Genomic DNA, 19362 nt, shown 5'->3' on the forward strand with positions numbered 1-19362 from the left:
CCAATTTTAAAATTTTTTTGCGGCTAACACGAAAGCCCTGTGTACTGGTCTATACACGTGACTGTATTTGTGGCGTCTGCCTGATTACATGTACGATTTCTACAGTGGGCATCGAAAAACCCCCCACTCATTTCTATCGCATTGTAGCGATAATCCTGTAGCCTGTCATTAAGGCATCATCCGCCCTGACCAACATAGTTACACCCATAGTTCAAAGGCAGATTGTAAACCATTCCTTCTGCAAAGAGAACGAACTTTGACTGATATGAGCCTCGTACCAACAAGGCATTGTTCCTGTATGCGTCAGCTCACTCAAAGCTGGTAAAAGGGGGCATCGCGAAGTTATGCCTCTTCAATTCTTTAAGCAAGTCTTACCCAGAGCTCATGGCCGACAGCTTCTCTGAACAGGCACTTCGCCTCAGGAACGCGGAGTACCCTACACATGTCTTGGTTAGCGTTGCTGAAGGATTGTTGAAGCGCATGTCACCACAAATTACTAATGCCTCTCAATATTCCACGTTTACAAAAAAGTCGCGGTTATTCTGTATATCCACGGCATATCGCATCCACTGAAAAGGATTGGCCAGGGGGCGAATGTGAAGATATTTTTTTTTTTCGCTCCCGATAAACTTCAATCTTTGTGTACATTGACCTGTGCGTGTGCCCCCAAACAGCCTGCTTGCGAAATGAGACATCACGCAAAGTTCGTTGACTGTGCGGAAGGAATAGGTTACAATCTTCCTTTGAACTGTGGGTGTAACTATGCTGGTCTGAGCGGACGATGCCTTAATGACAGGCTACGGGAGCATCGCTACAATGTGATAGAAATGAGTGGGGGGTTTTTGGATGCCCACTGTAGAATTTGTACGCCTAATCAGGCAGACGCCACAAATACGGTAATGTGTAAACCGGTATGTAGTGCATGCTGAATTGCTGGCAAAATCGTAATCAGTTAAACCGAGAAATCATCGAAGGGGAATTTATTGACAGGCGTGGTGCCACCTCTGCGTCAAAACCATCTATCGCCCTTTCCAGCAAGGAGCTATCCTTCTTGCGTAGAGATAGGTATCTTCTGCGGGCAGCGCACACGTGATGTGTCACAGATTCTGCTATATATCTGTTCGCTTGCTTCAAAATATAACAATGTTGCAAGTGTGCGCTCGTGTGTCTCAGCCTTTTCTTCGTCCTCGTCTTGTGTACAGAAAGCTGCATTCTAGTCAACTGGCACGTTTCCGTTCGATATGCGGCAGATTCATCGACATCGCTTCCTGCATAGCAGTTCATCCCAACGGTTGGCACTACCCTAACCGAAAGAATAACGAACAGTGCGTGACATATCTAAACACAACCAAGTGGTACATTCAGCATGCGTTAGAGCAATGAATGACATGAACGAGAAGAAGAAGATGGGGACTGCATAAGAGGAGCTGGTTTGCTAGTTGAGTATCTGACCCGCTCACTTCTTTCTATGTTTTTTTCTCCCGCTAGGAGAGTCTTCCTTTCGTCGGTATGGTATCTTAGCTACCGCTACAAGCGAGCTTTTAGTGTTACACCCCCAACCAAGAGCATTAGTGAGCCGTGGCTGTACCATAGATTAAGATACATAAAGTGAGTGAGGCTTTGAATTAGCCTCTTCCTGCACTACTAAAGTATCGCATGAAAATTAAGATTACTACACGCCCTTGCAGCATGGCCAGTAGCCTGACACCGCTTTCGGGAATGAGTAGCGATGGGAGCCAATGCTCGCCTTCATCGCCAAGCAACGCGGCCATGGCGGCACTGCGTCGCTGGCGGCCGCCTGCCAAGGGTGGCTCACCTCTCGACGACATCGACCTGCCGCCGCCCTGCGGTCTGCACGAGCGCGCCATGCTAGTAGCCTGCCTCGGATCGTGCGCCGCTGGCACGACACTGTCCTACACGTCGGCAGCCATGCCGTTCATCGAGCTCGAGCCCTGGTACCAGCTGCAGAAAACCGCGCCCGCCAACCGATGGGCGGCCGACGTCCTCTTGCTTGGTGCAACTGGAGGGGCACTTCTGTCCGGTGAGGAAAAAAACTGCGCTTGTAGAAAAGGAATCGAGTTCCGTAAGAAAGCTACAGGGTGTGATACTTTTAGTTTAGAACGAATGAAAGTTGAAGTCGGGTAGGTATTTTATGAAGCACGATCTTGCATTGGATGCACGTTAACGAAACCCAGGGGTCAAAATTAATCCGGAATCCAGCACTACGGCGTTTCTCATGATCAGATCGTGGTTTCGGCCCGTAAAACCCCACGTATTAGCTTCTAAAACTTTGCTTTAGATATTTATGGCACTGAAACGCACGCCTGCAAACGCGGACACACGAAGTAACGGCTTTTTTGTTTTCCTTTCGGTTCCTTAAATTCTTGTGTACGTATCTGTATGCCGACGTTCCGGTAACGTTAGTTTGATTGCCTTTATGGGAAGTAGAGAAACAAAAAACAACTAAAGGGGTTGAAGTCAAGACGAGAGTACAGGGGAAAATGGCGGCTTAATTTGGCTCACTTTGCGTAAAACCTATAAAGAAGCCGCTTTAAATATGTTTTAAGCACAATTCAATGCTACTTTCAAGTTATCTATCTCGGCATGTCATCATCTAGAAACGCTCTAACATAAGTTAAGGGCTCCTGCAAATATTACAATAGAGGACTACGTCTGCACTTCTTTTCCTTCTTTACCCAAGGCATAAAGATATGTCGGAGCACTGTAGCTTGACATGACTGAATGTATGTTGTAGGCTGTTCTATGGGAGGAAGTCAAGCTGTTTTTATTATTTTGCTTAATCGCATCATTAGTCGAGATTAATTTACTAACTTTGCAAATGTTAGCTTCCAATGAGAATATTAGAGAGCGTTCTATAGAAACAGGTAATTCAGCCCCTCGTAACTTCATACGTGTTATGAAATCACCTTTACCACTTATTAAAGAACGCCTGCCAAATATGAAAAAGACAAAGAAAAAAAGAAAAGCACTGCCGTGTTCAAATGGGCGCCACGAATGCAGTACTGTCAGACATGCCGCGTATGAACGAACAGCTTATTCGGCCTTGTGCCATGCGTGGTCTCCTTATCGCTATCATGACATGCCACAATACAAAACATCACTCGCGCAAATAGCGCAACCGAGGCCTGCGTCGCTACCATGTCACTGTTTTAGTCGTAGCACACAGGCTAAATGCGTCGTTTGTTCATACTTAGCATATATGTTTGAGAGCATTGTAATCACGGCGCACAACAGGACATGCCACATGCATTTCCTTCATATTTTGCGCGCTTTCTTTCGGAAGCAGAAAAAATGATTACGTAACAGATAGGAAGCCCAACACTGATTAGTTAGACGTTTACTAGAGCGCTCTGCAACTGTCTCATTGAAAGTGTTGCTCTGAATTTAATAATTCCGAAATTGGTTATTCAATCTCCGTTAGTTACACCATTAAGCAGAATACAAAACCTACTGCCGCCTCAACTGTGTTGCGGCGCACGCGAGCTCTCCTTTTCAATCCTCCGGCATGTTATCAGGCATGCGACGCAGCTGGCGAAGCGAGCGGAGGCGAGCGCAACTACGAGGAACGCGGTGTGACAAGGAACGCCGTGGGACGTCATGTGCCTCATCGGAGCATGGCCACGGCGAAATCGCAAGTTCGCGGCCAGTAAAGCTTTCGCTTTAAAAAAAATGGAATGACTTGCTCTTAAAGATAGCTAGCATGATTTGGTCGCGTCTTCGTAAAGTGCCTTGGAATACTTTTAAACGTTTGTTAAAGTTAGCTGGGACACCCTATACTCCTATACTATATACTGCTGAGGCTTCTGCCCTTCGGTGTACCAAGCTTCACACATTTTCGATTTGTCTACCACTGTGCGCAATCGAAAACGCGCAGATGACTAGTGAGTTAATTAGATCCATAAACTTACAATTTTAACGCGTGCGACGCTATTTTTGCTGAGTATTTCGAGCTAATTGTGTGGCTCTTTTAGTTACAATGTAATCTGTACACGTCTTCGGCTTCGCAGGGATCCTGCTTCCCTTGACGGGCCACCGAAGGACTCTACTAATATCTGCCTTCGGCCTAGTTTGTGCCTGGATCTGCCTGATTTCTTCCAATAGCGTCGTCATGCTGATGGTCAGCCGTGTTGCGAGCGGACTCTGGCTAGGCGCCTTGGCCTGCTGCTCCAGCCTTTATGTGACCGATGTGTCTCCTCCCAAGAAAAGAGCGTTCTTCGGCGGAATGATCGAGGTTGGTGACTTAATTATACACTTGTGACAACTGAACAAAAACAAGATAACCACGATACTACGCTGTAATGTGTCTCCACTTTATTGCACTTAGTGAAACAGCGACAGCGACAAAGAAACCGAGAATGCGCGACGCATATGCAGTAAGCATATGCAGTTACATACCGTAACTCTAGTAATGCCATGATAGATTCGAGAAGTAGTTCACATGAGCCAGTAGTTGTTTCTAATAGTCAACGTTAAGAACTAATACAGAAATATCGACGGATCCCACGCATCGGGGGGAGGGGGGGGGGGGGGGGGGGGATTGGTTATAAACAAAGCTTTCTTTGCTGTTTACGGAAAGCTTATGCAAGTGTAATGATAATGACGCAGATGCAGTGTAATGCTTACGTATGAATGGAACGCGATCACGCAAAAATGCAACATATTGACATATTGACGGAAATATTTTTATGTGGGGGATATGTCCGCACTAACACGACGCGAATGCATAATTAATGTATCATGTGTGACGCCCGCGTACGTTATTCTACTGCGCGCCTAGAAATAACGCGACGTAATGAGAGACTCTCACCGCCTCAATCCATCGCACTTCTTACTCGTCACATTCCTTAATGCTGATGATCACCGCGCGTTGTTGTGCTGTTTCCCGCTCGTGCACTTGTGGGTGTAGTGTTCGGCCAGCTCCTCACTGCTCGTAGCCATCAAGCGTCACTGTTTCGCACTTACGAGGCCGTAAGTGCTGACGTTCTACACCACTCCTCGCAGCGTAACGAAGGCATTCTTGTTCCACTCGACACCTCTTTCGGGTCCGCCTCTTCCTTCTTTCAATAAGCTATTTTATCCCGTTTTGTTAATTTCACTTCTTCCTTTCCATTCGATGCCCTTGTTGTCTACTCCTGCACTTTTCTGCAGCCGATACCTTCAATTTTAGGCATGAAATGCTTTTAGCTCCGGTTGTCGGCGGCCTTCAAGTGACCTTGAACCCAAAGCCAGAGCCGTTATCCGTGCACTTGGACGAGAATATCCCGGCATCTTTGCAAGGACAACGCGAAATCATCCGGGGTCCCAGTCAAAACTTAAGAGAATACTGCCTCTGGCCCTTAACCCTTTGAACAGGACCACCATACATACGCTAGTTACGGCCCAAACAAGTTACTAAAAATATTGCTTCCGAGTTCTTCTTAATGTTGGCTCACAATATCACTCAAGCTGTAATTTCTAGTACGCTAAAGTTGTGTTTGTCATTTCCGATGGTGACGTTCAAACGGCAGATACAGTGCGCCATACACTTGATTGTCATCTTTTGGCGCTGAGACAGGGTTGCCTGTGCTCTTCTCAGCGCCAGTAGTCCGTGAGTTCCGCGGTGCTGGCTTTGCGCCGCTTCCTCCGAGAGCTGGCGCCACGCTCCGTGACCAGGCCGGCTGTGTCCGGCGCGTCGCAGCAGGTTGTCAGATGATATAGTGATGATTGTGAAATGATTATGAGTACACGTCGTAATTACTCCAACCGATCTTCTTTGCCGATAGCCATGTCATGCTTACACATGCGCTCGATTACGGGAGAGTCAGCATTTTTCTATTGCTGACTTTTCTCTGTTCGTTATTGTCGCTTTTCTCTCGTTCCTGTGACCCAAGTTGTTTTCTACTCGGTGAAACAACAGCAGCCAAGCTATGACTGCAATTTATCGAGTAGCCGAAGTAAGGATGGCGGGAAGAGTGGTTTGTGTTAGGAGGAGGCATATGCTTTGGAATTCTGGCTTCATTTAACACGTCCTTGGCCCTCACTACTACTATGAAAGCCGTATGTAACATAGCTATGTAGTCCAGTCTATTTTACAATGCACAATATCTTGTGTAGGATTGTTCTTAATATGGTACATTATTTTTAATTATTTTACCGCTTAAAGCCATCACATTGCGCGTTACACACACACCGCCACACACCTTTTCTATCTCGCCAACTTTATATAATTGGTAACTCTCTTCGCCTGTACGTTGCTTATGAATCCAGAAGGAACATATTGAGAAAGCAACGCTGAAGAGGTTTGAGTTTTAAACTCGCACGTTGTTTATTATGGTTGAGCAGACTTACATCTTAAACATTGAACGTGGGACAGATTTGAGAAGCAATATCTTTATGGGAAATCTGGGAGTCTAACAAAATTTTAGATGGTTGAAAACCCTAGTGTTAGCGGCTACATCTAAGAAAATGTATGTGCCTCTGATTTCTTTGGTGATTGCAAATAGCTACCAGATGTGCGTGAGAAAATAACCGATAATATTGTCGCAGAAGAAACAGACTAACGGTAAGTCACATAGTGCGAGTTTATCAAGGAACATTGTACATTGTTTACTCTGGCTCGTGCAGGTAGCAATGAACGCAGGAGCACTGACAGCCTGCTTTCTCGATAGCGTCAAGTGGGAGTTCCAGGCTTGCCTTTGCACGTTGTGGCCGCTGGCTGTGTTAGCCTTTCAGCACTACGTGATCGAGAGTCCGCGCTCTTTGGCAGCCAAAGGACGTCGCCAGGAAGCCAACGTCGCGGCTTCTCGTCTCTACGGCATGGACCTCCCACCCGAGCTAAGGCAGAAAAAGGGTGGACAGGTGGATCCTCCAGTTCAGTGGCTGAAGATGAGCCGGTGGGTATCAGTCATATCTGATCGTGTATAGAGTCTACTGTGAACTGCCGAGCGCCTATTCACTCATAATTGACAACTGATAGGAAAAAGAGTTATGCAGATCAAACGCATATAATGGAATCTATGTCAAGCGAAGCTTTTATAAAGCGGTTAATGAAATGCTATAAATTTGACCACTTGACTCCTGCAGCTTTGGCACAAAGAAAACTGGCACGCGTGCATGTACTCTTGCGCACGTGCTCTATGCAATATTACTCGTCATATATTTTTCTTCATTTTCTATTAATTTCTCATTCATTTTCAATACACCGTCTAATTCTTGGCCAGTCTCCCGTTGTAGGTACGTGTCCTAGTATATAAATCACCATCATTATTATCCACACGTGACCATCATCTCAAAGTTGCCGTTGGCACGAATTGGCACGAAAAAAAGCATATGTGCGATTGAAGAGTAGGCATGGAAAGTTTAGAAGGGCATACTTTAATCAAGTAATTATGGTCTAGATGACGTCTATTCGTTACAATGAGGATACTTCGGCATTATTTGTTTTATCACTGAGTGTTTTCGTAGAAAACGAGGCCAGCAGCCCGGACACCTACATGTCCTGTAAAGACGGTAGTGCTGACCCGGCGTGCGAGTTATTCTTCAAGAAAGCAGCAGCCCCCGGTTAGCAGCCATGGTCAGGAAAGACCGCAAAGGTTCGCACAGAAAGCCAGAACTCACCTGCAATGATGCATCATCTGCATCGTATGCGAGCAGCCGAAACGCGTAATGTATGAGGTGTGTACTGCAGTCAAGCTCCTCTCTCACCTTTCCCTCTGGACACGCTGCGCCATCTAGCGACACTGTTGGGGAGTGCACGCATACCCAGTGGCAGAAGTGACCCAAGTTATTGTCAAAGCGGCCTATTGAAGAGCGGCACGTACTCAGTGGTACATACCCACGGGAACGGCTCCCATATTTAGACTGCATGACCTTCGGGATCGACCAGCATTTTTAGATATGACTCTTTTCTACATCGGCCAGTATTTCTGGTTAGATAGTTCGAGCAACAGCCAGAAAGAAAACTCGTCTCACGATGTCAGAAATGCTATTCGCATTAAAGGAAGAATGGGAGCTCGTTCTATCTAGCAAGAAAAAAATCAAAGGGAAATATTTCGTGGAGTAAAAACTTGATATGTATAACACCTGAATTCAAGATGTTGGCCAATTGGCACCAGCTAAGTGTGTCCCACAGGTTACCTGATGTGGAACAACGAGAAAGCAAGATGCTTGCTTCCTGTAACTGGTATGTAACCTTAACGTGGTATTTAATATTAGTACCGTGTTGTAGGTGTTTAGTGAAACAAAACGCCGAAAAAACACTTGCACTGCACTCTTCCTCTCCAGCGTTTCATCGACGTTTCGCTTTAGTAAGCACTCAGCGTATTCGACCAACCAAATTTCTGTCGCTAAGCCTTCTTCTGCGTGGAGGTCATGGAGTAAGGCTTTTGATGGAGAACAAAAGTGTGAGACCGGGCACACATAGGAAAGATCCCAGTGGTCATAGTGCTGTCCAGGTGCTTCATGTGTCGCCTCAGTCTTCAAAGAGGAGGTAGGAGGATCCATTGCGTGATCTTGAAAACTTTACAGAGGCAGCAGACGCTTGCACCATCGAGAAACGATTTCTTCGTTTTTACTCAAATAAAGGCAGTGCGCGCTTATTGTGTTAAGAACATTTGCTGGCTTGGTGTATTACTGTACTCCTTGTGATAAGCGTATGTTCTGGGAAGGTGATATCCCGATTTATGAGGCTGCGGTTTATATTGCTATAGCGAATATAATTTTCACATAAACTAGCATATGGGAAACACTCGTACTGGATGAAATGCAGTTAATTACCGTGAAATAAGCAGGTAAAAGTGAAACCGTCCTGAATGCTTCAGCGAGACTACCGCGTGTAACTAACAAGGTCGACATTGTCCCATAGGTGGTGTAATCTGTCCAGCCCATTCATACTATCACGATAATTTACTTGTCACAAATGGCAAAAACATTGTAAGGCCATTGTTTAGGCATTGGAAAGAGGAAGCGCCCGACGGATCTCTTGGTATGGAGCGCAGAACGAAACCGGTGCTGGACTATTTCTCAAGACTCTCATCCATTTTCCGTAAATAAACACGCCTCATCCCTAACAGTTATGTGGTGGGTCCGTCTTCCTCTTCCTCTTTCTTTTGCTTCAACCGAAGCGTTACAATATATTTCACGTACCGTATTTACTCGAATGTAACACGACCACGATTGTAACGTGAGGGCCGACGATTCAGACCGCGAAATAAACAAAACTAAAACTTCGATTCTAACGCGACATGAACGGAAAGCGAAAGGGTGCTTTCATTCAAGGTATCAATTCGGGAAGGAGTTCGTTATCATCGTCGGCTGAGAAGGAGACGCAGCTTTCCTTGGGCTGTATTCTAGGGCAATCACTTTGGCAAATTACACTTGACTCAGTACCGAAAGCGTCCCTCACAAGTGTTTTTTGGCGCTCTGCCAAGCTCGTTATCAGTGCCAAGAGCGCTGTGGGTCGTATACTTCGAGGGGTTCGGTGCCGAAACGAGCCAAGTCTCGGGAAAGCGAAACTATTCGCGAAAGTGATCGGCCGAGGATCAAATCGAATCCATGCTGTCGAGCTAGGTTGAGATTACGTACTCTTAGAAAACCGCGCAACCATCCATTCGAGGACAGCACCAGGTCACAACGAGGCCCTTCCGATCCGCCCAGCATTCGCAAAGGGCCATGGGTGCCACCAACCGAGAATCGTTGGCGTCGCTGTGCCGAGCCGCGGCAGAGTTTCCCAGCTCCTCGGCCATCAAAATTACTCGTCTCTCGAAGCGGCCGCCACACCGAACGCTCTGCGTCGCCATAACGTTGCGAATGAACGTAGAAGCTCGAAAGGCCGCAGGGTAATGCAGCACCGTAACCGTAACACCAGTATTCCAACAAAAAAAGTTTTGATTTCGGTCGACTTGTCTATGGATTGAATCGAGACGTAAAGGTAGAAATCGCAACATAACGTTAAAAATCGTGGAATTTAGTATAGTACAGCGCAGCTCTATATGGCTAGTTTTGCAGCAGAACGATGTCCGTAGACCAAAAACAGTGGGCCGATCCCGAAGATAGCATAATACCGGGCCGACCTGCGGCGGAGGTGAAGCAGGCTGCAAGCACACTCCGCCAACTTGCAAAAGTAAGTTTAATATCTTGGGTCCAAGTAAAGCCCGTATCTGATACTAAGCTTATAAGAACAGATAGTACACTTTGACCCGCGTCGGCCACATCGACGTTCGCACCGCCCTCTCTTTGTCGGCGTTCCGAGCGCGTGCGTATCTCCTTTCCTTTCCTACCGCTCTCGAGTGGTGGCGATCCCGTGGAAACGTCACGCATGTCTAGTTCCCTCCGACTCCTCGGTTCGGCGGTTCCGTATTCAACGCGAATGTATATAAATATCATGGTAAATGAGTCCGTACGTATGTCCAAAATTTTGTGTCACCTCTGTATCATATGCTAAAAAGCTTTGCTGGTCATCCACCTTCATAGTAAAATGGCTCATTTGTGTTTTTTTGTTTTTAAATCGTAAATTTCGCCCTTGTTCAAATCTAACGTGACGTTTGAGTTCAAGCAACGAAATCATGAAGAAATTCCCATTACAATCGAATAAATACGGTCAGCTCCTTAGCAGTTCAACTTTACATATGTTGTGGCAGCCTTGTGTTCAGTTTTCTGGAACTTTACAAATTTGTGCACGTAACCTTACTGTTAAATTTCTTGAGGCCTAGCAAGGAGGCACTCCGACAAATAAATACTCCATCAGTATATTGGCCATTGGCCAAATGAGTGCACTCCTTTCTTTTTTTTTTCACATTTGTATATGAATTGGGTTGCGCAGTCGCGCTAAATCCGTTGGCGCATTCCACATTCGGGCGCGAGCCCATGACTGAAACGTCGTAGAGGCTTGTGTCCTGTGTCCTCAAACCCTTCTCGAAAGGGCTGAATCGCAGAACTAACAGACTTCTACAAATCGCTACCCGCTTCTTCGCAGGATGGTGTCTGGCTGCCTGCTGCTCTTCCTTCTTCAGAACCTGTCATTCGCCCAGCTGTTTCAGCCGATGGCCCTGCAAGTCAGTAGCTACCTGACTGGAATGTCTTACGGGAACGTGGTTGCATTGCTTCTACTCGCCGGTCAAACTGGTCTCGCTACCATATCTGCGGCGTACACACACCTGGTCGGTCGTCGGTGGCTACTGGGGGCCTCCGCTGTTCTCGTCACCGTGGCACATTTTACGTTAGGACCACTAGAGTACCTGGTGTTTAGGTATGCGCCTTACTGTGACGTCTCCTAACAGATTCTCAAATATGTAGACTCTTCTCTGATTGCTCAACGGTCATGCCACCATAAATAGTGGTTTTCGTCTAACCGCCGTAGCCGAGCAGCACTGTGCTTGGTCAGAACGAGACACGAAGCTCACCTGCATAAAGCCTTGTGCTGATGACTGGCCTTCTACAATAGAGTATAGTTCAAGGCCCATATTAACAAAAGGCGGTTATGGTAGAATTGTTCATATCAGAGCAAATTTTAGCCAATCTGTTTGCTGGACATATTATTATCAAAGTCGGCCGGCCAAAGGCAATGATGTCCGCCTAAGGCGAAACAGTTGAGGCATCCGTGACAACCTAAGCGAACAAAATTTTTGTCGCAGTCGCTAATGAAACGTTCCAGTGTATATGCAGCGAGGTTGTTTTAGGTCGTATTTTATACGTGTATGGTGTTGGTATGGATCCCCCGTAGAATAGGTTTAGTATATTGAAAGAAATATAATGGACGAAGTGTCATGGGTAACATAACACGTTGTGGCTAAGCACATCTAGGGTTCGGCTCCTCGTTTACGAAACGCCCATTAACCGGAACGCCAAGGCATCAATAAGCATTGCACAATTCGGAGATCAAAGCCACGTGAGCGAAATTCTAAGCTAAGGCGAATATCAACAGCTGATGCAAATAATATTTATCAGGGGCATCCGTACTGCGAATTTTCCGAAGCGAATTGAGCATGTATATTCGATAACGTTCTGATACGACATCGAGTTCCAATTAATTGTTTCTAAAACATGAAATGCTTTTAAATCCCGTAGTCGGCGACCGGAGCCAAAAGCCAGACCCGTTATCCGGTCAAGTTGCGAGAACGAAACGAGATCATGTGGGCAACCAGCAAAAACCTAGAAAATGCGGTCTCTGGCCGCCAACCCTTTGTACAAGACCGCATCACATAGGCCAGCTATTGCCCAAACAAGTTTTAAAAAATATTGCTTCCGAGTTTTCCTAATGTTTGTTCACAATATAACTGAAGCTGTAGCTCTAAAAAACCGCCACCGGCAACAACCGCACGTGACGTCACTCTATACTAACCCGTTAAAACTAGCATACCGAGGATGACCAGGCCGCCTTTGACGAAGACAGGTCCTCCTATCTAAACGTTGGCCAGCCTTTCTGAGGCACCTTATTTCTGTTTATAACCGTTATACCACAGAAACTCTAACTCTAGTGCGCTTAACTTTTATTTGTCATTTCTAATAGCGACGTTCAAAAGGTAGATACAGGGCACCATATACTTAATTGTCATCTTTTGGCGCTGAGTACTGAACGGTCGAGGTCAGCGAGTTCTGCAGCGAGGGTTTTGCGTCTCCTCAAGAGATGGGGCCAGGCTGCGTGTCACCTTTTCAAGGCGCTTCTACCCGCCGTGGTGGCTTGCTGCTCCTGCAGCAGAATCATTCCGAACAATCACTACTCGCACCTGGCTTTCTCATGCAGAAACTCCCAATGGGTGATCTCATCCTCTATTTCTGAGCCAGAAAAATATCAGACCATTTTGAATAGTAAGCTCACAAACCTAATATGAATGATATAGCAAACAATTATTAGATTCCTGTTCTAAATATTATATATTCACAATCTGCTACATTTTTATCCCTCTGTTGGCGCGTACAACGCTAGAATCGCTTCGGAAATCTATTAGCGTGCAACGTTTACTTTCATTTTTAACTGTACCTTTTTGATATTGCTACTTCAATTGCTTCTTTCAGTTGCTGACCATCATTGCTAGTCGAAAAACGCCTTATTTAGGCTCGTTAAAACATTAGTCAGTTGACTATCGATAGAACACAAGATATTTGAGAGAATAAATCAGAAAGGAACCATGCTTTCAGCAGCATCCAACCCATTGACGGATACGAAGTCAATTAAGTAAACGTTATAGACTGGAAAGGAAATGCCCTTACAGAATTCACCCAGAGTTTGTTCAGTGCACAAAAAATGACAGAAACAGAAAGGACCGCAATAGACTGCGAATTGTCGTTCGTAAAAGTGCTTCACTTCTTAAGAAGGGCACTGATAACCTTCGTTTAAAGGTCTTCGATTTCTCACTTTTTTTTTTCGTTTTTTATCGATATTATTTAATGTCGCGTCAATTTTTATTTGGAAATTTGTGCAAAACGTTGGGTGCTTCAGAGTTTAATCAATTTTATATATGCCGCGATGAAAAGTCTCGTTCTGTCGTGGCCACCGCCTGTGAGATTAAGGAGGGTTGCCTTTAAAAACTAAAATGGCGCGACCAAACGCAGCTTCTTTCAACATAAACTTTTACGCTAGATAGTAAGGTCTGTTCTTGTTAAACAGCTATTTTGTTGCTAAAGCTGGCCTCCTCCATCCTCTTCACTTGGCGCCTGCTCTTTGTGTCTCTTTTACAAAAACACGAAGCTTTCCTAATTCACTAAAGCTTATTGATTGGAATTTATGCCCTCTATCAACACGGTATCGCAGCTACAGAGGGCTGCGTCGGAAATTACCTCCTTTTTTTTTACATATTCAACTGCGATTGTTATAGCGCGTGCCCTATTTGTTGATAGACCAATATATCCCCTTTTCACTTCAAAGCTAATTTGCCCATGAGTGCCCTCCCCACGGCGTTCCTCAGAACCCACTGCAACGTTCCACTACGCTAAACACCGTACCTTTTGTAGCCGTGCGTACACAGCTGCCCAAATTAGTTAGAATACCAGAAACTATAAAAACGCAAATTTTACTCATGCTTTAGGCCAAATCGTCAAAGATAAGACGGCAGAGAAGAGTCAGACAAACGACGCAGCTAACTCGCACATTCGCTGCAAAATTCATTTTAATTATATATGTTCCTCTGCAGAATTATTGGTGATTAAGACCAGTGCGGAACTGGGGCAATACTTCGTATACGTTTGCAGAGCTTTGCACTATATATGTAGTTGAACAAAAGATGCCAAACTGACGTCCAGCTTTGAGATGTGGTCATGCACTCAGCAGCTTCATTTTTTGCAATAAATTGTATGTTTGAGGAACTAAGACTTGTTGCGAATAGCGTCATCGCTTGTATGATCCCATTTCTTTATTTTCCCCGCTGTTTAGCCTCCATATCCAGTGTGTACCAACTAACTCAGAATTTATTTCTTCTTAATTTCTCCACGGCCATGTTTCCGCTTAATTTTTAGTTCTTATTACCCCATCTTCGTTATTTGTTGAAAGGGTACCATGCTTCCTTTATCACGTGACCAGCCGGTCTGCATGAAAGATGCCACAAAAGCTTTTTCTCCGAGTGTGAAAGCAGCCCGCAAATACACGCAATATGCCTCGAGCGGCCAGTCGAGCGGCAGTTTTGCGTGTATTCCCCGGCTTCTTTCACGCTCGAATAAATATTTTTATGTAGCATGTAGTAAGCAACAGGAAACTGCATCGGGAGCTTTTCATGCTGCTCTAGAATTTTCTCGTTGACGCTATTAATCTAATTATGATATTAAACAAGTTGACTAAATAAGTGACTAATTCTATATTTAGGCGCAACAACGGGAAAGACGGCAAACGCCATACGGTCAACAACATTACCTTGGCTCTGCCCAGCTATGCGGCGTTTGCATATTGTTGGTGCATGATTGTTGGGACACTCTGTATATAGTATACATGCCTTCATGCTTTCAGTATAGGCTGTACATTGCAGCGAAACGCGTACTGAGCGCTTATGCGTTTTTGTCTCGCAGCACGTGGACTCTAGAAGAAAGGAGCCAACCGGCCAACTGGCGCGGCGTTGCGTCCATCGTTACCCTGGTGCTCGGCTACTCATTAGGACTGTGCCACTTGCCACCTCTGCTGACCGGCGAACTGGTGCCGCTCCGAATGCGCTACCTAGGCTCCGCGGTCATCTGGGCGACGCGCTGGATCGTCATGTTCTTGATGGCGCATTTCGAGGACAGCTTGCTGGCAGTCATGCAGACCAGACAGACTTTCCTCGCGTTTTGCCTCGTATATGTGCTCACTGCCTGCATCACGATCGCCCTCATACCCGAGACAGAGGGTCGTTCCCTCGTGGACATCGCTAAAGACGAGTGATGGCCGACGAGGAAGACTATAGTTTCTGTATATACCCTGCGGCGGGGGGGGGGGGGGGGGGGTAAATTTAATGTGCCATTAATAGCTTACTTAATTGTGCCTATATTATTGTTCTGAGTTCCGATCGATCCTCTGCCTATACTTTTCCTGCTTACGCATAAACTGAAGCGTGGCTTTTAGAAACTTGTATATGATAGAATTGGGGTCTCTGTCCTCCATCAGGCATACGTTAGTACAATGGACTGTTTGTACCAGTTTTGCAAATTGAGAATATGTTTGAATATAGCCTTGGTATGTGCACAAGAAACAATTTTGTACTCCCGAGGCATTCCTTTATTATCTTTCAAAGGTGGTGTTCTCGTCGATATTGTTTGTTATTGATGCGAATAGCGTTGTTGTCCTCAACTACTTTTGTCCTGCTAACTCAAAAGACTGCTGGACATATTTTGAGCAACGTTTTCTTTCCACTCATCGCGTTATCCAGAGCTCTACCCTCTATAATTTCCTTCAAGAAACACATTCTGCCCTTCGGAAGTCTCTGAAATACTGTCAATTGAAAATCTGCTCGCTATCGCCAAACATTTACCCCAATTTTAATTGTCAAATATGCGAAGCCTTCCTGACGTGTGCCTAGTTTGGAAAGTTTATACAATAATCAGTCTGTCCTTCAGTGGTCGAAGATGCGGCTCTGAAAAAGGTAGTGTTGGTTCACCGTAACGAGGAACATTGACTAGGTGATATGTTAGCCATTGATTGCCAGTCAGGGTTACTTTCCCTAATTACACATCGTGTTCCTTTAAAGCAACCAAATATGAATTTTAGGAGAAAACTTAGCGTCAGTAATATCGTCAGCCAAGAAGAGTATTATTTTTCACCCGTAAATGCGAATACTAAAAGAGACATAAACCGACTTCCAACGTTGAAAGTTTCGTTGATTGATGCTTCGGAACGGCTCGCTAATGAGAAAGGCACATGCACTCATATATGCATTATTGTTCATGGTCACTTCGTGTAAAACATTTCTCAACAGGGTGTAGGCGTTGTGCACAACGCGGCAGCAGGCTGGTGTACCTTGAAAGCGATCTGCGATGCCGAAAAGCGTGCAGAGTGCTGATAGCTTACCGTGCTGTGTTCTCGCGGCTTGTTTAGCGTTGAAGGGGAACGCGCGGGCCCATATCTTCAAAGCGATCTGCCAAAGTGGCAGAGTGAGGCGTGTGCCGTGAGCACCGTCTGCTCGCCGCTTCGTTGTCGTTGAAGCGAGAAGCTGCTCGAAAGTAAATCCGCTCGCTGCTGCGTACGCTACTTCGCAAATGGTCGTCCTACAGGACAGGCAGACGGACAGTTAACAAGCGTGGAACTGCTTGCGAATTTAATATTCACGTGCATGCTTCGCAGTAGGTTGTGTGTGTTTGTGTGTGTGTGTGTGTGTGTGTGTGTGTGTGTGTGTGTGTGTGTTGTGTGTGTGTGTGTGTTAAAGAAGCTTTGCTTCACTTAGATTCCAACAGTACGTTTGATCTGCGCGCTTTAATTTTTCTTCTATTTACTACCTTAATGTTGCACTTGTGCATTTACTTCGACGCTCGTGTTTCGCTCGTGTTACTTCGACGCTCATGCAAATGCAATAATAATAATGGGTATAAGCCATAAAAGAGGATCATCATCATCATCATAATAATTCGCTGCCTATAAGGAGGGGTCGGCAGCTAATAGCATTCGGTAGGCTGAAGAGTACCAGCTACTGAAACCTCTAAGCAAGCTCTTTCGGAAACCGCTTGAACGTTCCTGGCCGCTGCACATTCAGCAACGAGTATGTCATGCTTCATGTGATGAACTTGCATGATACAATAATTATGTTAATTTACCTATCTCTGCAAAAATGAGGAAATTAGAGCCTGGCCTTGTAGTATGCCAGTCAATCGCATAATTCGACCGAAAACCTTATTTCCGATATAGCGCTAGATATAAGGAGGTGCTTCTGCTCGATTTTGGGATCAGGCGCTACGCTTTGAAGACTTAATTTTTTTTCTTTCTCATGGTTTTAGATTGTGAACATGGCTACGAAGATTGTCATGGCAATTATCTGCACACTAGGTATGCAGGTATAGCGCATGCATTTTTTTTTTCTTTTTGCAAGTTTTGCTGAGTACAATGAACTGCGTTTTTATTACAGGAACGCTAAAAGGTTTTGCGCTTGTTACTGCTAGAATTCTTACCTCAAATTGTGCAAAAATATTGAACATACGGTTCGCAATATTTGAACAAAGCACTTGTAGGTCATTGTTTGCTTAGTTTGTACCGACGTTTACACACAGCTGTTATGGCGACTAAATCAGGAAAACGCTATATAGTGTCTTCTTACTTTCGCTGTGCCTTTAGTTCCGCGAGAGCTACGTTCCTCGTTATACCTATGTTTATAGAACACACAGGTCATGCTATAAGTGATGGGCAGGCATATTTTGAAGTATGAAGGTTATTTAGGACATAATTTGCAAGTGTTAAGCTAGTTTTTTTTTTTTTTTTGCTTGCTTGCTTGCTTGCTTGCTTGCTTGCTTGCTTGCTTGCTTGCTTGCTTGCTTGCTTGCTTGTTCAGATGCATCACATAAAACGCTTATAATATTTTTTTCTCCAGCTGCTCTGGGAGAACCCAAGGCGACAACAATTTTGCCTTTGAAGAGAACGTAATCATGTAATGGGCGACGCACTTAACACTTTTAAGCTGATTAGGCTGCATAGAAGCTGTGCAGAAAATTACTTATGCAAGCGTTCGGGAGCTCTATAGCCTTGTTTTAAGAACAACCCGGGAAGGTTGCAGATTGTGCCGACATAACTTAGCATGCCACAAAGTTTATATTTGGAGAGAATAGGGGGTATCCTACATATTTGTGATGTGTGGGAGTGTTATTGGTGAGCTGAACGAAGCAGCTGTTTCATATTCAGTAAGAATATGGGACAGGTCATGTGCGATGTGTACGTAGAAATTCAAGGGACGTGCGCTAAAAACAATTTTTTGCTATATATTATTTCGCAAACGCTCCAGATTGTTATATATGTGTCCTCAGAACGCTTTCGAATTTTCCTAGCTCAATGTATATAAATACAAGAGATCCCAAGATCAAATTGCGTGAAAAAGGTTAGAATATTATGGCTGTATGCATACGAAATTAAAGTGTGTGGGTGAGGTAAGGCTTTAGTTGAAGGTTACCTTAAAGAGTGTGGTCTAATAAAATAAACTCTGAGAAACTGGTCGAAGCGAACAGAATTGCTTGGAACCAGGCTGCTACATCACACAAGTCTCCTTGTCTTCTTTTTTTTTTTTGTGCCCACTGAGGAAAAAACAAGTTTACATCTATGGCCGGCCCAGCTGTCCTCTCCGATGTGAAGATACACATACAGCTCTGGATTTAATGCGAAGCTTTTGAAGCCAGCCCTCGTGCTGTAAAATGACTTTTCTTCCGTTTACCCGCTTCGCTTGACATGAATTCAAGATGTATGTTGGATATGCATAATTACTTGTCTTCAGTTTTTCTTGGATGAACCTAGTACACTCTTAGACAAAGGTTACACCCTTTGGGGCGTATATCTGCCACGCAACAATAATCGTCATCTGTCTTGCTTGCGTTTCCTTTCTTGAAAACACCGCGCCCGCTGCTTTCCTGTCGGCAATGCTATGTCATGCTGATAACGTATGTACATGGCGTTCGTTACTAGGAGGTACCCGGCTCGCAGCGTTAAAGAAAGGAAATGCAGACAAGACAGATGACGTCTTTTTCTGTGTGGCAAGATACGACCCAAAGGGTGTAACTATGTTTTAGAGTGTAGGCAATAGCGTCGGATGTTCGTATGTTAGTTTGGAATTTGAGCCTAAAGAACACATTGGTAAGCGCGAAAGTTTTTACTCGTAAGAATAAAAGTGCCGGTCAGTTAATGCTCCCTCGTAAAAAACAGCTGCGCTGCGTACGTGCGCGTGCGTTCTTGCGTATATGTGTATGTATTTCTTTGTTGCTGTCCACCCACCCACAAGG

At 45.1% G+C, this 19362-nt stretch overlaps 1 protein-coding gene and 1 non-coding gene across 2 annotated transcripts; one reads left to right on the forward strand and one right to left on the reverse strand.

The window, feature by feature from the left end:
* Window positions 1-1694: 1694 nt before the first annotated feature.
* Window positions 1695-15373, forward strand: LOC126532188 (facilitated trehalose transporter Tret1-like). Its single transcript, XM_050179860.3, has 5 exons — window positions 1695-2041; window positions 4029-4252; window positions 6625-6893; window positions 10973-11245; window positions 14992-15373. The coding sequence occupies exons 1-5, from the start codon at window positions 1720-1722 to the stop codon at window positions 15338-15340; spliced, it is 1437 nt and encodes a 478-aa protein (XP_050035817.2). The 5' UTR covers window positions 1695-1719; the 3' UTR covers window positions 15341-15373.
* LOC126532478 (U2 spliceosomal RNA) lies at window positions 10028-10211 on the reverse strand. The gene has a single exon (XR_007599798.1). It is a non-coding gene; the product is annotated as a U2 spliceosomal RNA (small nuclear RNA).
* Window positions 15374-19362: the final 3989 nt, after the last annotated feature.

Source organism: Dermacentor andersoni, chromosome 5 (genome assembly GCF_023375885.2).
Source record: "Dermacentor andersoni chromosome 5, qqDerAnde1_hic_scaffold, whole genome shotgun sequence".
NCBI classification, from domain to species: Eukaryota; Metazoa; Arthropoda; class Arachnida; order Ixodida; family Ixodidae; genus Dermacentor; species Dermacentor andersoni.